The 16,669-nt window shown below is 34.0% G+C and overlaps 2 protein-coding genes across 2 annotated transcripts; one reads left to right on the top strand and one right to left on the bottom strand.

Moving 5' to 3' along the window:
- Window positions 1–847: 847 nt before the first annotated feature.
- Window positions 848–1,519, top strand: LOC136070804 (acyltransferase GLAUCE-like). Its single transcript, XM_065781251.1, has one exon. It carries the CDS (start codon window positions 878–880, stop codon window positions 1,349–1,351), a length of 474 nt encoding a protein of 157 aa, XP_065637323.1. The 5' UTR covers window positions 848–877; the 3' UTR covers window positions 1,352–1,519.
- A 105-nt stretch (window positions 1,520–1,624) lies between these two features.
- On the bottom strand, window positions 1,625–4,012 carry LOC112003563 (acyltransferase GLAUCE). The gene is made up of 2 exons (XM_024035770.2): window positions 3,526–4,012; window positions 1,625–2,128 (listed from the first exon to the last, which is right to left on the bottom strand). Exons 1-2 carry the CDS (start codon window positions 3,979–3,981, stop codon window positions 1,625–1,627), a joined length of 960 nt encoding a protein of 319 aa, XP_023891538.2. The 5' UTR covers window positions 3,982–4,012.
- Between the last annotated feature and the right edge of the window lie 12,657 nt (window positions 4,013–16,669).

Below are 16,669 nucleotides of genomic sequence, written 5' to 3'. Positions count from 1 at the left end.
GCATCAATGGGATACAGAACTCAGCTACACACTATGAACCTAGCCTCGAATGCTTGAATCAGCTTCTTGAAGTTGTGGATAGAGCCCTTCTCCAACCCGTTAAACCACCATAATTTCTAGAATATAAGGCCATCAATTGACTAAAGTGACTTATGTGCTCCACTGGTCTGTTTTGCCGTTGTAGACAACAAAAGCGGGCTGGATGAAATGGTGTGGGACCCTTCTTTCAATTTCTTCAGAAAAAGGGAACTTGAGATTCAACTTAGGGTCTGTTTGGATTGAGCTTATTGTTGCTGAAACTGAAAACACTGTAGCAAAATAATTTTTAAATGTGTAAATAATATCGTGGGACCCATTTTTAATGAAAAAGTTGTTAAAAAGTGATATTTGTGGGTCCGTGAACAGTGCACGAATGCACTGTTCATAGTGGAAAAGTCAGCCTTTGCGGCTGAAAGAAAAAAAAAAAAAAATATATGCAGACATGACTTTTTATGTCAAAAAAGAAAAAAAAAAAAAAAGAATAATAAGCTGAAATTTTTTTTCCTATATCAATAATTAATCATTTGGTACATTAGATAATGTGTGGTCTTAATTTATATTTTAAGTCTATATATTTGAAATGTTGATTTGCTATACATCTATTTGTATCTGTGTTTATAAAATAGCATAAGGGCCCAAATTTACCCAATCAACCCCGACATGTACCCACAATAATTAGAGATCCTTGAGAAGAGGAGTAGCGGGTCATCCCAACGCAGCTCTAGATGCAATGCGCCAGGCACTAAGTGGCCGTTTGGGTTTAGCGTTTTGATGAAAACGCGTTTTTACTTTTTTTTTTTTNCAGTGCAAGGCATTATCATGTGATACAGGGATCAACATGGATAGAATGTCCACCATCCTTTACGCTGTTGACATAAGATCAAGATTGAACCCCCCATTGCCACCATCTTATGCCGGAAACGCGGTCCTCACCGCGTATGCAACAGCCACATGCAAGGAATTGAATGAAGGGCCATTTGCAAGGCTGGTGGAGATGGTTTCTGAAGGTGCAAGAAGAATGACAGATGAGTATGCAAGGTCTGTGATAGACTGGGGCGAGTTGTACAAAGGATTTCCACATGGGGAGTTCTTGGTTTCTTCTTGGTGGAGATTAGGATTTGATGAAGTAGAATATCCATGGGGGAGGCCAAGGTACAGTTGTCCAGTGGTGTATCATAGGAAGGACATCATTTTGTTGTTCCCAGATCTCAAAGAAGGTGGTGGAAGCAATAGTGGGGTTAATGTTTTGGTAGCTCTCCCTGGCAATGAAATGGAAAAATTTCAAAGCCTCTTTCAGAAGTTCTTGGCTTGAAAAAACTCTGTCGCTTAGTCTCTTTGATATGTGTGATGCATAAGTGTGTTTGGTACTCTAATATGTAGCTGGTCTTTAAAGTTGAAAGTTGTTGAAGAGGACTATGTTGTCGTGTGGATGAAAGCATTGTAAATGACTAGATATGGCGTATTTTATATATATATATATATATATATATGCAGACATGACTTTTTATGTCAAAAAAGAAAAAAAAAAAAAAAGAATAATAAGCTGAAATTTTTTTTCCTATATCAATAATTAATCATTTGTACATTAGATAATGTGTGGTCTTAATTTATATTTTAAGTCTATATATTTGAAATGTTGATTTGCTATACATCTTAGATCGTATCGTGTATCACATGATAATGCCTTGCACTGCCATATATGAGCCGTCACAACGTTAAAGCCCGTGATACGCGCATTTGGGTGGACCCCACTGGCAGCTTTGGCCTTTTCCTTAAGGCTGTTGATGTTGTCCGAGGTCAACCGGAAAATATTGAAGGCAAGGTCTTCTTGGGTGGCTACAAAGACAGGAGGGTTTGAGTCTTGGCCTGTGGGGATCTTGAGCTGGACCAGCTCAGGGTGTGGGAATGTCACATGTGGCGGTGATCGTGAGGCCAGGAGGTGACGGTCATGGCTGAGAGTGACAGCCAGGGGTTTGTTATGACCTAGGGCAGCCAGATTGTCCAAAAAGAGTTTGAAGCTTAGGCCATCCAATGTTGTATGGTTTATAGAGAGGCCCATTGCAAAGCCACCACACTTAAATGACGTCAACTGTAACAAATGAAGTAGAATTATGAAGCTAGTTCATTTTAATTACTATTATTTGATTTAGGAACGAAATATGTTTAGGATTTTTTTTTCTTTTCTTTTCTATTAAAATACTAATATTGTAATCTTTATTATATAAATCTTATAAACTTATTTTTCATCTATCGTTAATAAGTAATTTTGACATTTTTATATTATATTATTATAATATTATATGCTTTTTCTTTATACGTAATAGTTGTCAAATCAAAATGATGGAGATCAACAATAGTTTCATTTATAAATTGTTCAAAATTTTAGTTTCTTTTAAAATAAAATAAAATATATTAAGTACATGAGAATATTGATATTACAATAAATTATGTTTGATGACATGAAATTTCACATGCATATACGATAAATATGTAAAAATTATCAAATATAATGATTAGACCAACATAAATATTGATTTAATGTAAAATTATACATAAGCAAGCATGAAGTATTGTGGCTGGAAGCCTGAAAGGAAAGAGAGATCAGAAACAACAATCTATAAAATCAAAGCTTGAGTAGTTAGATCCAAAAAAAAAAAAAAAAAAAAATAGCACGTGTGAAGGCTAGATATGAGAAGTTAGAAACCATAATTATGCAGTAATAATTCTATTATAAAGTTATAATTTTTGCTACAAGTTTTCTAAGTGACAGACTATAACAGGTTATTTATTATTTTTACATTTATTTATCACTTTTTTTCAACTACTCATAGTCTGTCATGTGAATAATAGCGGCAAAATTGTAATTTATTTACTTAATATTGTTTTTTACGTGGGGTTGGAATTTTTGTTATCTCTTTTTCTTCTCACTGCAGGTCTATTTGATCGGAATGGTAGGTTGACTCCCCAACCAACTTATTAATTATAAGTTCATTACAAATTCATCTTTAAGGCATATAGGAAATAAAAAGTAGCCAACTATCACCTGTCCACAAATAGTAATTAGAGTATTACAGAACATGAGATCTTATCAAGATGGCAGATCTAATAATTGAGGTGGAAAATTGGTAGGTCATAAATGTCTTTATGTCTCCTTCAATTAATGGCGGGAAAGCCATCACGAGGCAGTAGTAAGTGAAGATAAAAATAGTTGTGTGAAAACTATTTTTTAAATAGATCGTTAACTAATATTTTAAGAGTAGTCGTTAGTCTGGTTTTTTTTTTTTTTTTTTTTTTTTTATCTAACAATATACAAAATGATACATTATTTAAAATTTTAAATAATATAACATTGAATATGTTTTTAGATTTATAATATTTAATTTGAACCAAAATAGAAGAATTTCAATCTTTATTTACCACCTTCAGAGTTGATTTAAAAAGAAGAAATAGAAATTATTTGAAAGCTATATGGCATTGGATTTGTACCTGAAAAATGCATAGTGGCTGATCATCTGGTTTCAAGAAATTGGAAGTCTTACAAACCAGTTGAGCAAAAGCCGGATTGGGATAAACCAAATCTCCAATCTCATCCAATGTATACTCACTAGAAGCTACCACAAAGCCAGCTCCAGCAGCATTGCAGTCAATCTCAAGACGAGATGTTTCAGAATTTAGCTTCAATCTTCCAGCAAAGAAATCATAGGGGACTAGTATTTTTGCTAGTGTGTTCTTGAGCGTGTCAGCTACAATTTTAGGAGAGAAATCTTTGTGGCATGAAAAGAAATGAACAGTTTCAACGTCAAAATTGAGAACTTGATCTATGTTGGATAAGAACAAGGTTCTTTTCTCAGTTTCTTGGGATGGAAAAACTAGAGACGATTTGTGAACAGTGACCTTGAGATCTTGGAGAAGAGACGGGGGTCCTTGGTATATGGTTCCCATGGTGTGTTATTTTTGGTTGTGATATGTATGATCGATCATGTAATATATAGTAGTGTGGACCAAGGATATTGGAAGCAAAATGCTACAATAAATAATGGTTCTAAGATATTGTGAAATATAGGTCCAAATCATGACACGTATGGGGGTGAAACTGGACACCATAAAATCATTAAATTTTCTCATGACTAAGCCTAGACCAGGTATTCAGCCCAAAAAAAAAAAAAAAAAAAAAAGGAAAAACAAAAAAAAATAGCCTAGACCAGGTGAGACCCCTATTACTTCTACTATTTGCACTATTTTTTTTTTCCAAATATTTTCATGAATAAAATGAGTATCGAGAATATTCCATTTATCTGCCCCCTTGCTACATAATTACAAAAGTGGTTGAGTAGGTTTTATAGATAAAGGGAGACAGGTGTATTCAACGCCTATACATTTCGGTTGGAAAGAAAATGTGTGGTGGTGTGTGCTTGCACAGGTTCTAATAATGTTTAGCTACTTTAACATGCAATTAATCTTTTTTTTTTCCCTCGTCTCTCCCTTTAATATTATGGCACAACAACAAAATGTAATTTTAGCGATAAAACTTAGTGAGGAAATTTTTTTTCGTCGCAAAAATTACAGATTTTGCAACGAAATATAAATTTCGTCACTAATAATGAAAAAAATTATAATATTTAGCAACAAACAGTAATTTTCGTTGCTATAGTTGATTTGAAACAGGGGCGCCAAGAAGGAAAAGCTAGGCACGAATTTAATTAATCTATAGTGACAAAATATTTCATCACTAAAAGTTGAGATTTTTAGTGACGAAATATTTTATTGCTATAGATGTTGCTTTGAACATTATTAGCAGAGAAACTTATTTCATCGCCAAAGGTAACCAATAGTGATGAAACTAAATTGTCGCCAAAAGTCAAATGCATATAAACTGACAGCTTTAGCAATAAAATCATAATTCATAACAAAAAGTTAGAAACAGCGATGAAATAAATTTCATCACTAAAGAGTACAGCTAAAATGGACTAAATGTCAGCAAAAAAAATTTTCCTTTTCCACATAAAATTTCATTTCTCCAACTCACTCACTTAAAAATTTTGCAACCCTCCCTCTCTCATTATCACTCACTCCCTAACGCAAACACAAACACACACATCCCTCTATCTCTCTCTTCCTCTACCAAATCTCTCCTCCCTCTTGATTTCTTGGTTAGCTTCTACTAGATTTTCAGTCATCCAACTCTTATCCATGGTTTGACTTCTCCTAACATGAATCTAAGGTAAAATCTCCATGAACCACCTTCTAATATCTTTGGGTTTTTATCCTATACTGTTAGGATTGCTCTTTATGTTGTGGGTTTTGTTTTAGAAATAGTTTGTTGTGTTTGTTGGTACACTTAAAATCTTATTGGAGGTTTTTAATTTAATGGAATGAAATGGATTTTGTTGTTTGGCAACTATGTGAGTTTGGATTAATATGGGAGATTGGATTAATTTTAGAAAAATGGTTTCCTTGCATCTTGAAATGTCTTTGGCATATGTGGTTGTGATTGTGGTATTAAATATAAATTTTTGCAATTAATATGAGCATGTGTCTTTTGTTTATCAAGTGTTTAACAAATTGCCTATATGAGTTACGAAATGGATTTTGGTTTTTGGCAACTATGTGAGTTGGATTTCTTGAGAAATCATTTGGGTTTTGATTTATATGGGAGATTGGGTTAATTTTAGAAAAAGGGTTTCCTTACATTTTGAAATGTCTTTGGCATATGTCGTTGTGATTGTGGTGTCAAATATAAATTTGTGCAAGTAATATGAACATGTGTCTTTTGCTTACCAAGTGTTTGACAAATTGCCTATATGAGTTATAAAATGGATATTGTTGTTTGGCAATCATGTGAGTTGAGTTTCTTGAGAAATCATTTGGGATTTTGATTTATATGAGAGATTGGATTAATTTTAGAAAAAGGGTTTCCTTGCATTTTGAAATGCCTTTGGCATATGTTGTTGTAATTGTGGTGTTAACTAAAAATTTGTGCAAGTAAAATGAGCATGTGTCTTTTGCTTACCAAGTGTTTGACAAATTGCCTATATGAGTTATGAAATGGATTTTGTTATTTGGCAACCATGTGAGTTGGGTTTTCTGAGAAATCATTTGAGTTTTTGATTTATATGGGAGATTGGGTAATTTTAGAAAAAGGATTTCCTTGCATTTTGAAATGTCTTTGGCATATGTGGTTGTGATTATGGTGTTAACTATAAATTTATGCAAGTTGTTAGGTTCTAAGGAATTAGGAACTAATGTATTAGAAGTTCAATTTGTAATGTTGGCAAACCATGATCAAAACATTTTAGTCTTATTTAGACTTGTTCAAAGTGTATTTATATGTAAAGTTGGAATCGAGTGTTCTACAGAATTTACTGTGTAAATTTGCCTGACACGATCTATCGAAAATTAGACTCGATCAATCGAAAGTTGTGCAGATTATTTTTCTACAAAATTTTCCAACTTAGCCCAAGCCCGTTTAACGTGTAGGGTTTTATGTTTTGCCTAAGGTATAAAAGGAAAAACCCTAGCCATGTTTTGAGATTATTCTTTATGTTCGCGTAAAATAATCTGCAAGTGCACAGAATCGTAACAAGTAGTAAAGTGTTTTTAGAAAACGAATGTCGAACCCACAAGGATTAACTATATTATTGAATACCAAAATTCAATAAATAAATTACTATTTGGAAATTCGAAAACAAATGAAATGTTCTACTATCTAAATTAAATTAAACTATTTAATAAAAATAAATCTATGAATAAAAAGAATTAACAAAGTATAAAACTCTACCGGTGTAAAAATATGATAAGAATGGATCTAAAGTAGTTGATTTCACCTAACAAATCCCACACTATTTATTCTTCCTAATTATTAAATTCTAATAATCTCTCGTTGATGATTAAAAATTCCTTAAGTATTCAATATTTTCTCTCAAATAATATCAAAAATATCTTCAAATAACAATTCCATATCTCTATGTGAATTTAATTAATTGGAAACTCATTACGTACTTTGAATTTTCTGAAAAATCACACTAATTGCGGTAAACCATCTCTACTTTCGCTCAACTAATGGTGTTTAATTCTAGAACTAAAATAACAAATCACCTCTCGGTTTCATTGTAATTCAATTGATCAAACAATAATTCATAAAGAAAAATAGTAAGCATTAAGAATAAGAATTAAACACTCAATCATGGAAATAATAAAAATAAAATAACTTAGAAAATAAATTGTGTATTCATTGCTAGACTACATCAACCCTCTAGAAAATAAAATTTAGTTCATAATAAAATTGAAAAAAAAAAAAACAAAAAAAACTTATGTCTTTCATCTGAATTGGTTGATCAACATGAAGCTCTCGCCTTTGTCCTCAGATACTCCTTTTTTGAAAGACTCCCAAAAGCAAATTCTTCTATGCGGCGCCTCCTTTTCCTCTCAGGTTTCTCTTCTTTTTTCTCTTTTTTCTCCTAAAGAGCCTTTAAATAGGTCAAGGAATCCTATTCCTGTTTGGAGAAAATCCCAGATTTTTAGGCTTCACTTAACTGACGATTTTGGCCCATTTAACGTCGGAATTCGGACTTTTGGTAAACTACAAAGTTGTAGCCCTTTAAGTTAACTTTCCAGCCCAACTTGAATCATCTTAATTGGATATCTGAGCCGAAAGGTATGCCAAAAATAATAACTAATGTGCAAGCTGAAATCCTAATATGAATTGGACTTTGATTTAATAGGCTTAGCCCCACTTTGCATATAAAGCCCTTGCAGATTAATCTGAATCTTCTCATTCCTTCAAATAAAAAATGAATAGATAAATATAAATAAAAATCAAATCAAATCAAAAGAAATAAAGGAAAACTAACAATTTTAATAAATAAGAGGATAATAAAAATCATGTAAAAATTACACTTATCACTTTATGCTGTGTGTGTGAATTTTTTGTGAGATCTAGAAATGTTTGTCTTCACACATACTTAAGGTTATCAAGAATCAAGACTATGTCAAGAACTTGATGATCGTTTTAGTTGCTGATCAAAGAGCTTAAAGATGCACAAGCGGGAGTACTTGTACTTGTTGAGAATCCAAGAAAGAAATAATCCGTGGACTCGAAGCCGTCACGTGGTCGTCGTAGTAAATTTCCTACTCGAGATAGTAATAGGATGTTATGGTCTAAGTCGCTATTGTGTAAACTTCAATTCTTTCATAGTAGATTTAGTTTATCTTGAGGATAGCTAAGTTAAATCCTCCCTAGGTTTTTTACCGATTTGATTTTCCTTGGTCATCATATCTTTTTAATCTTACTTTCCGCACTTTACATTGAAATGATATATTTGTGTTAACCTAGACTTGTTTAATTTGACTAAGTAATCACTTGGCTAATTAACTAGATTAATTTGGTTGTGTTTTAAAGGATCTAAAAACAAACACGTGGTATCAAAGTAGGTAGCTTTATTGTCATAGATCCTTTGATCTAAGAGCTGATCCTTGATCCCGATTGTCATGGAACATGTACACTCTCTTGTAATTCCACCTCACTTTGATGGAAATAATTATGCTTATTGGAAAGTAATGATGAAATTATTCTTGAAATCTATTGATGAGAGAGTCTGGAACTTCGTTGAATATGGATGGGAGAAGTCCACTACTCCTGTGAGTGAGTGGCAAACTTCTCAAAAAGAAGTAGTCACTTTTAATAGCAAAGTTATGAATGCTATTTTTAATACTGTCTCTATGGAGGAATTTAAGAAAATTTCTAATATTAAGATTGCTTATACTGCTTGGAATATCCTCCAAACTGTCCATGAAGGCACAAAGGTAATTAAAAACAATTAGTTGCAGCAATTAACAACTAAATTTGAAAGCATTAAGATGTCTGATGATGAATCTTTTGATGAATTCTATGCTAAGCTTAATGATATTGTTACTTCTGCATATAATTTGGATGAAATCTATGATTAACCTAAAATTGTTATGAAGATTCTTAGATCTTTGACTGAGGATTTTAGACCCAAAGTGACTACCATCACTGAAAGCAAGGATGTGGACTCCATCCCTATTGATGAACTTGTAAGATCTCTTTAGTCCTATAAGTTAGACCTGCCTAAGACTAGCAAATCGAAATCAATGGCTCTTAAGTCTGTTGATGATGTTAATGTGAATGAATTTGATGATGAGCTCTCTGCTACAAAGATTGAATATCTTGCCTAGAACTTTAGAAACTTTCTTAGGAACAACAACAGAAGAGCAAGAGGTAAGAACAATGCCAAATCTAGAAACTTTAAGAGGAATGATCCCACTAAGGTGAACAACGCTGAAAAACCTAAAGAAAAAGTTGGTCAATCTTCTAACAATTCTATGAGTCAACAATGCTTTGGGTGTCAAAGGTATGGTCATATGAAATCTGAATGTCCAACATTCTTAAGGTCTAAGGGTAAAGCTATGGCTGTAACCCTTAGTGATGACGAAGTTCTGACAATGGGTCTGGTAGTGATGAGGATGAAAACTTCATTGCTTTCACTGCTACTACTGTAGTTGATGAAAGTGTTGCTGTTGAAGAGAACCCTTCTGATGGGGAACTCTTTGAGGATGCAGATTTACAAGAAGCCTATAATAAACTTTGCAAAGTTGCTACAAAGGATGCTATGAGTGTTGATCTAGGCTTAAAGAAAATTGCATCTCTTGAACTTGAAAAGAAAAATTTGCTTGTGAAATTGTTTGATGCTAATGAATTGTTGAATAATATGAAGACTGCAAACATGCTCTTACTTGATAAAGTTAAGAATTTAGAACTTGATCACATGCGGAGTGTTCAAAAGTCTCCCTTTGACAAAACTGGTTTAGGTTTTGTGGAAAGCATCTTTGTGCCTGAACCCTATTTCACAAACTTTGTTCCTTCTTCTGAACCCCCTGTGAGTGAAGTTGTCAAACCCTCTATGAGTGAGGCTGCTAAATCTGTAGAAGTTATACCCCCTAGGAAGATTAAGGTTGATCTTCAATAGTCTAAACCTAAGGCTACTAACTCTCCTGATGGCAAGTTGCATGATAAGCCTACATGGGTTTGTCATTTTTGTGGAAAGTATGGGCACATTCGTCAACAATGTTTCAAGTTGCAAGCTGCTAAGTAAGTAAATAAGCCAAAAGTACTTATGCCTCAAGCACAAGATCCCATGGTACTTATTGGTGAATTGGTAAAGGCTCTAAACCTTTATTCCAATCCTGGAGTTGGTCATCATTCTAATGTGAATAAGAACTCCAATGCTCGAGGTGCATCTAAAAAGTTTTGGATGCAAAAAGCTCAATCTAATTGAGTCTTTCTAAAATGATCCTTGTACTTCATCGCTCTACTATTTGTGACCATTGTTTTTTGCTGTTTTGTTTTCTTTATTTTTCTAGGATTTGCATTGCATAAACATTCATACATTTCATTCTAGGATTGTTTTTTGTTTTTTTCAAATAAAAAATAAAATAGGGGGAAGTAAAATGTGTTTTGTATTATTTTTCTTGGTTTTGAAATCAAGGTTGGCCTTACATAACATGTGTGTGTACTTTGTTTAGCTGTGATGAGCTTATTTCTTACACTTTACTAGTTTGAGCTGTGTAGTGCATGTGCGGAAAAATGTTTATAGTTTTTGATCACATAATCTTGATCTTGAAGTCACATGCTTTTGATTGACGGACTTGAACTTTTTGAGAAATGCATAAATAACCATCTCACCACTGTTTACTAGTCAATCATGAACACCTTAGTGCATATCATACGATTTTGTGCTTGAGAAAGTGTAGCACATGCACAAAAAGAACATAAGGTGTAGCTTCAATTTAAATGCTAAAATTGGTGTTTACATTATTGGGCTATAATAACGTTAAATCAAATAAAATTAATGTGTACATTATCCCAGCTATCTTTAATAAGTTTCTGATTCAATAAAATTGGTGTGTACATTATGAGGCAAATCAAGAAACTTATATGATTGCAAGCTTTTATTCTAGGAGATGTGGGAATTATATGATATAACTCTTTAGGTGATAATCTCTTTCAAGTTTATGTGATGAATTTTGTAGAAATTGTGGTTGATTACTATTCACATGTCACCTCACATGTATCTCAAGCTTTTGCTAATTGCACACACTACATAAGTTACTCTTTGTTAAACTTTGTACATGTTATTGTGTGTGATTTTGGTTTGGCCAACCAAGTTTGAAAATTCCTTGAGTTTTATACAAAACATGTTTGTTGTTTGAGAATTTAAGGATAATTGATGAAAATCTTATTTTTGGGAAATCTGGGTTCAATACAAGTTTTCTTTAGAGCATTTCATCTCATACTCATGCATTTTGTTCACAAAATACTATGCTTTGAGGAGTTTCTGCATAAAATTGCTATGTTTTTCAAAAAATTGTGTTTTCCAGATTTTCGATCGATTGAATTTGTTTTTCGACCAATCAAAAATGAGATTAAAATTTTGTTTTGAATTTGACCTACTTGATCACTGTTGGATCAATTGAAAGTGATTTTTGATCGATCGAATCTAATTTTTGATCAATTAAAAATCTTATAGAGAGTTTTTAAAAAACCTCTGTTTCTCACATGTTCAAACACTATTTCAAAACTTTCAAAAGCTTTTCTCTCTTTATTCAATCAGTCTAAGATTCCAAGCAAGATTTTTGTCATTTTCGCCCAAATTTCTTCAAAGGTTTTTGTCATCTAAGGCCAGTAAGACCTTTAGACCCCTCATTTTTCATTTATTTTAATGATTCATGCATTTTGGTGATATTTTCGAACCTAAGGAAAATTGGGATTTTTGTTGTTCTAAGCCTTTTCCTTCAAAATTGATCATTGGGTTTTTGTTATGAGATGTTATTAAATTGTTCCTTGGTGATTAACTAGATCAATTTGTTGATTTGGAAAAATTTGAATTTTCTAGGGCTTAAAACTACCCGATTTGGGGATTTTGTTCAATTGTACTTAATTTGATGAAATTGGCTTGGTAGATTGATTCAATTGATCATTATAATGTGTTATCTCTCTTGTGTAATGGTCAATTGATCAATTTGTTGGGTTTTGAGAAAATGGGTTTTTCCAATTTTGGGTTTTTGATGTAAACTCTATGTTCAAGCCAATTTTGTGATCTTGGAGTAAAATTGAACTTATTCTCTCACCAACCTTTTCCCAACACAATGGGGACCTACATTTTTTACCATACAAAGCCTCATAGAGAGCCATCTCAATACTATAGTGGTAACTATTATTATAGGCAAATTCCACTAAAGACAAGTATTTTTCCCAACTTCCTTTGAAATCCAATACACAAGCCCTTAACATATCCTCTAAAGTTTGAATAGTCCTTTCTGATAATCCATCTGTTTGTGGGTGGAAGGCTATACTAAAGCTAAGATTAGTACCCAAAACTTTATGTAGGCTTTCCCAAAACTTTAAGGTAAATCTTTGGTCTTTATCAGACATAAATGATGCTAGAACTCCATGAAGACTCACGATCTCATCAATATATATCTGTGGTAACTGATCAAGTGAGTAATTCATTTTAACTGGAATAAAGTGTTCTGTTTTCATCACCCTATCCACAATTACCCAAATGGCCTTATGTCCCTTTGGAGATTTTGGCAAACCAGTCACAAAATCCATACATATATACTTCCACTTTCTTTAGGGAATGGGAAGTGGTTGCAACAATCTTGAAGGTTTCTGGTGTAGTGCGTTAATATGTTGACAAGTCAAGCACTGCTCCACAAACTGAGATATCTCTCTCTCCATGTTATTCCACCAATAAGTTTCTCAAATGTCACGATACATTTTAGTGCTACTAGGGTGCAATGAGCATGGGGTACGATGGGCTTCTTCCATAATCTCCTTCTTTAATGCAAATTCATTTGGCACACAAAGTTTATTTCCAAACCTTAAAACACCATCATTAGACAGATTAAATTATGGCCTCTTCCCTTCTTGTACTTCTCTTATGATCCTTAAAATTTGTGCATCATCAACTTGTGAAGTCTTAATATTCTCAATCAAAGTGGGTTGTATTGTCAAACTGGCCATAAAAGCTTGAGAATCACCCATGACAATTTCAATTCCCATCCTCTCCAAATCATCAATAATCTCCTTTTGAGTAGTTAAGAAGGCAGTTAAGAAACCAGAAGACTTCCAACTAAGTGCATCAGCCACCACGTTAGCCTTGCTTGGATGGTAATTGATTGAGCAATCATAATATTTAATCAATTAAAGCCACCTTTGCTGTCTCATATTCAATTCTTTCTGAGTAAAGAAGTACTTCAAGCTCTTATGATTTGTATAAGTCTCACACCTTTCACCATACAAGTAATGTCTCCAAATCTTCAATGCTAACACCACTACAGCTAACTTCAAATCATGAATGGAATAATTTTATTCAAAACTCTTTAATTGGTGGGAAGCATAAGCTATGACTTTACCATGCTACATCAACACACAACCATGCCCTTTCTTGAAGCATCACTATAAATGACAAAGCCTCCCAAGTTGCTAGGGATGGTCATTACTGGTGTAATGACCAACATTTGCTTAAGTTCTTGAAAGCTCCTTTCACATTCTTCTATCCAAACAAACTTGGCATTTTTACGAGTTAGTTGAGTCAATGGGACTGCAATATGGGAAAATCCCTCTACAAACCTCCTATAATAGCCAGCAAGGCCCATAAAGCTTATAACCTCACTCACATTCGTCGGTCTTGCCCAATCAACCACAACTTCAACCTTACTAGGGTCCACAGAAATCCCTACCTTAGATATCACATGCCCTAGAAACACCACTTGGTCAAGCTAAAATTCACACTTCTTAAACTTTGCATATAGCTTCTTCTCCCTCAAAATTTGAAAAACAATTCTCAAGTGCTGCTCACGTTCTTCCATACTATTGGAGAAGATTAGAATGTCATCAATAAAAACAATAACAAAGTGGTCTAAGTACTCATGAAACACCCTACTCATCAAGTCCATGAATGCAGTAGGGGCATTGGTCAATCCAAAAGGCATTACCAAGAACTCATAGTGCCCATAGCTCATCCTGAAAGCTGTCTTGGGTATGTCTTCACTCTTGATTTTCAACTGGTGATACCCAAAACGAAGGTCAATCTTAGAGAAGACTTGTGCCTCTTTCAAATGATCAAATAGGTTATCAATACAAGGGAGAGGATATTTGTTTCTCATTGTAAACGGTAGTTAATACACAACCTCATACTCTCATCCTTCTTTTTCACAAATAAAACTTGTGCAATCCAAGGACATGCTTGTTCTGATGAATCCCTTATCAAGGAGCTCTTGTAACTATTCCATGAGTTCCATAAGTTCAGTTGGTGCTATCTGATATGGTGCTTTCGATATAGGAAAAGTTTTGGGGAGCAAATCAATGGAGAATTCAATCTCCCTATCTATAGGTATCCCTGGTAGGTCTTTAAGAAAACTCCCTGAAAATAAGGATGTCATCCAACTTCAATACCTCTTTCCTAGTGTCCACCACATAAGCTAGGTACCCTTGGCATCCTTTCCGTAATAGACGCTTAGCACAAAAGGCTGATATTGTTAGGATTGGTGCCCTTAAATCCTATTGTATGATACTATATATGATATTATGTATGATTTAATGTTGTAATTAATCAAGTTGTTTTATTATTATCTAAACTAATGGTAACATGAATATTTGGACATTATCATGTAGTCCATGAGACGCATAGTATATGATTTAGTCACAGAAGATATAAATCACAAGTTCTTTGTAAACTCAGAATTTTAGTTCGTAGTCGGTGATGAAATTGGGCATTTCATCTACGAAGATTATAATATATCAACTAAGATGATTTGTCTTGATCATGAAAGTGAAGACTTCTAATTGGAATGTTGATATGTTTTAAGAATTAATGTTAGGTTCTAAAGATTTAGGATTTTATGTATTTAGAACTCTAATTTGTATTGTTGGCAAACCATGACCAAAACAAGTTGTTTAGTCTTGTTTAGGCTTGCTCAAAGTTGGGTCTTTTATGTAAAGTTGGAATCGAGAGACTGCAGATGCATCGGTGCATTTCAGCCTGGCTCGATCGATCGAAAGAAAGACTCGATCGATCGAATCTCGGGCAGAATGTTTTTCTGCAGAATTTTCCAGCTCAGCCCTAACTCATTAAACGTTTTGGGTTTTTTGTTTTTACCCTAGATATATAAAGAAAAACCCTAGCCACATTTTTAGAATTGCTCTAGTTGTATTGTTGCTCATACTTTGCTATTTTGTGTAAATCTCTTGTGAGATCTAGAGGAGTTTTCCTTTACACAAAACTTAGGGTTTTCAAGGTAGAGATTACTTCAACATCTTGATGATCAACTCGGTTGCTACCATTGAAGTTTAAAGAATATCAAGCGTGGGTGCTTGTAACTGAATGGAGAATCTAAGAAAGAAGAAGTCTGTGGATTCGGAGCTTGCACGTGGTCGTGTCAGTAAGTTCTACTGGTTGGTAGCATTAGGAAGTCAAGCGGGGAGCTTGTAAGTCCTTTTGTATGACCTTCGATTCTTTCACATAGTGAATTCAGGTTTACCTTGAAGATAGCTAGGTCAAATCCTCCCCAGGTTTTTACCATGTGGTTTCCTAGGTGATAATATCATTGTGTCTTTTATATTTCCGCTGCTTTATACTTTTGATATGATTATATGTTTGTGATAACGTAAAATTGCTTAAATTGACTAAGTTAATCACTTGACTAATTAACTAGATTAATATGGTTGTTTTAAGGGGTCTAAAACCGTTCAAATGGTATCAGAGCGGGTAGCTCTCTTGTTAGAGATTTTTTGATCTCTGAGCTGATCCTTGACCCCTATTGTCATGGAGCATGGACACTCTCTTGTTGTTCCTCCTCACTTTGATGGGAATAACTATGCTTATTGGAAGTAAGGATGAAAGCATTCTTGAAATCTATTGATGAGAGGGTTTGGAATTCCGTTGAATACGGATGGCAAAAGCCCACTATTCTTGTGAATGAGTGGCAAACTTCTGAAAAAGAAGTAGCAGGCTTCAATAGCAAAGCTATGAATGCCATCTTCAATGTTGTTTCTGAACGGTTTTAAACCCCTTAAAACACAACCAGATTGGTTAGCCTAGATTAATTAGTCAAGTTGTTACTTAGTCAAATTATGCAATTCTAGGTTAAAGCAATCAAATAATCATATCAAGATATAAAGCAGCGGAAAATAATGAACACAAGATATGATGACCCAGGAAACCTCACGGTAAAAACCTGGGGAGGATTTGACCTAGCTATCCTCAAGGTAAACCTAAATCCACTATGCGAAAGAATCGAAGTTCATACAGAAGGACTACAAGCTCCCCGCTTGACTTCCTAATGCTACCCACCAGTAGAACTTACTGACACGACCACGTGCAAGCTCCGAATCCACGGACTCCTTCTTTCTTGGATTCTTCAATCAGCTACAAGCACCCCCGCTTGATATTCTTTAAGCTTCAATGGTACCAACCAAGTTGATCATCAAGATATTGATATTATCTCCAACTTGAAAACCCTAAGCTTTGTGTAAAGGAAAGCTCCTCTAGATCTCACAAGAGATTTACACAAAACAGCAATGTATGAGCAACAATACAATTGGAGC

The sequence above is a fragment of the Quercus suber genome, unplaced genomic scaffold, assembly GCF_002906115.3.
Source record: "Quercus suber isolate HL8 unplaced genomic scaffold, Cork oak 2.0 scaffold_261, whole genome shotgun sequence".
Lineage (NCBI taxonomy): Eukaryota > Viridiplantae > Streptophyta > Magnoliopsida > Fagales > Fagaceae > Quercus > Quercus suber.
Note: the sequence above shows the minus strand (reverse complement) of the source record. Positions and strands in the feature narration are given on the sequence as shown.

Bases quoted from the DNA above. Each gene is read 5' to 3' on its own strand.
- LOC136070804 (XM_065781251.1), top strand. From the start codon at position 878: ATGGATAGAATGTCCACCATCCTTTACGCTGTTGACATAAGATCAAGA.
- LOC112003563 (XM_024035770.2), bottom strand. From the start codon at position 3,981: ATGGGAACCATATACCAAGGACCCCCGTCTCTTCTCCAAGATCTCAAG. The intron at 2,129-3,525 runs GTACAAATCCAA...CATTTGTTACAG, and splicing joins AGCCACTATGCATTTTTCAG to TTGACGTCATTTAAGTGTGG.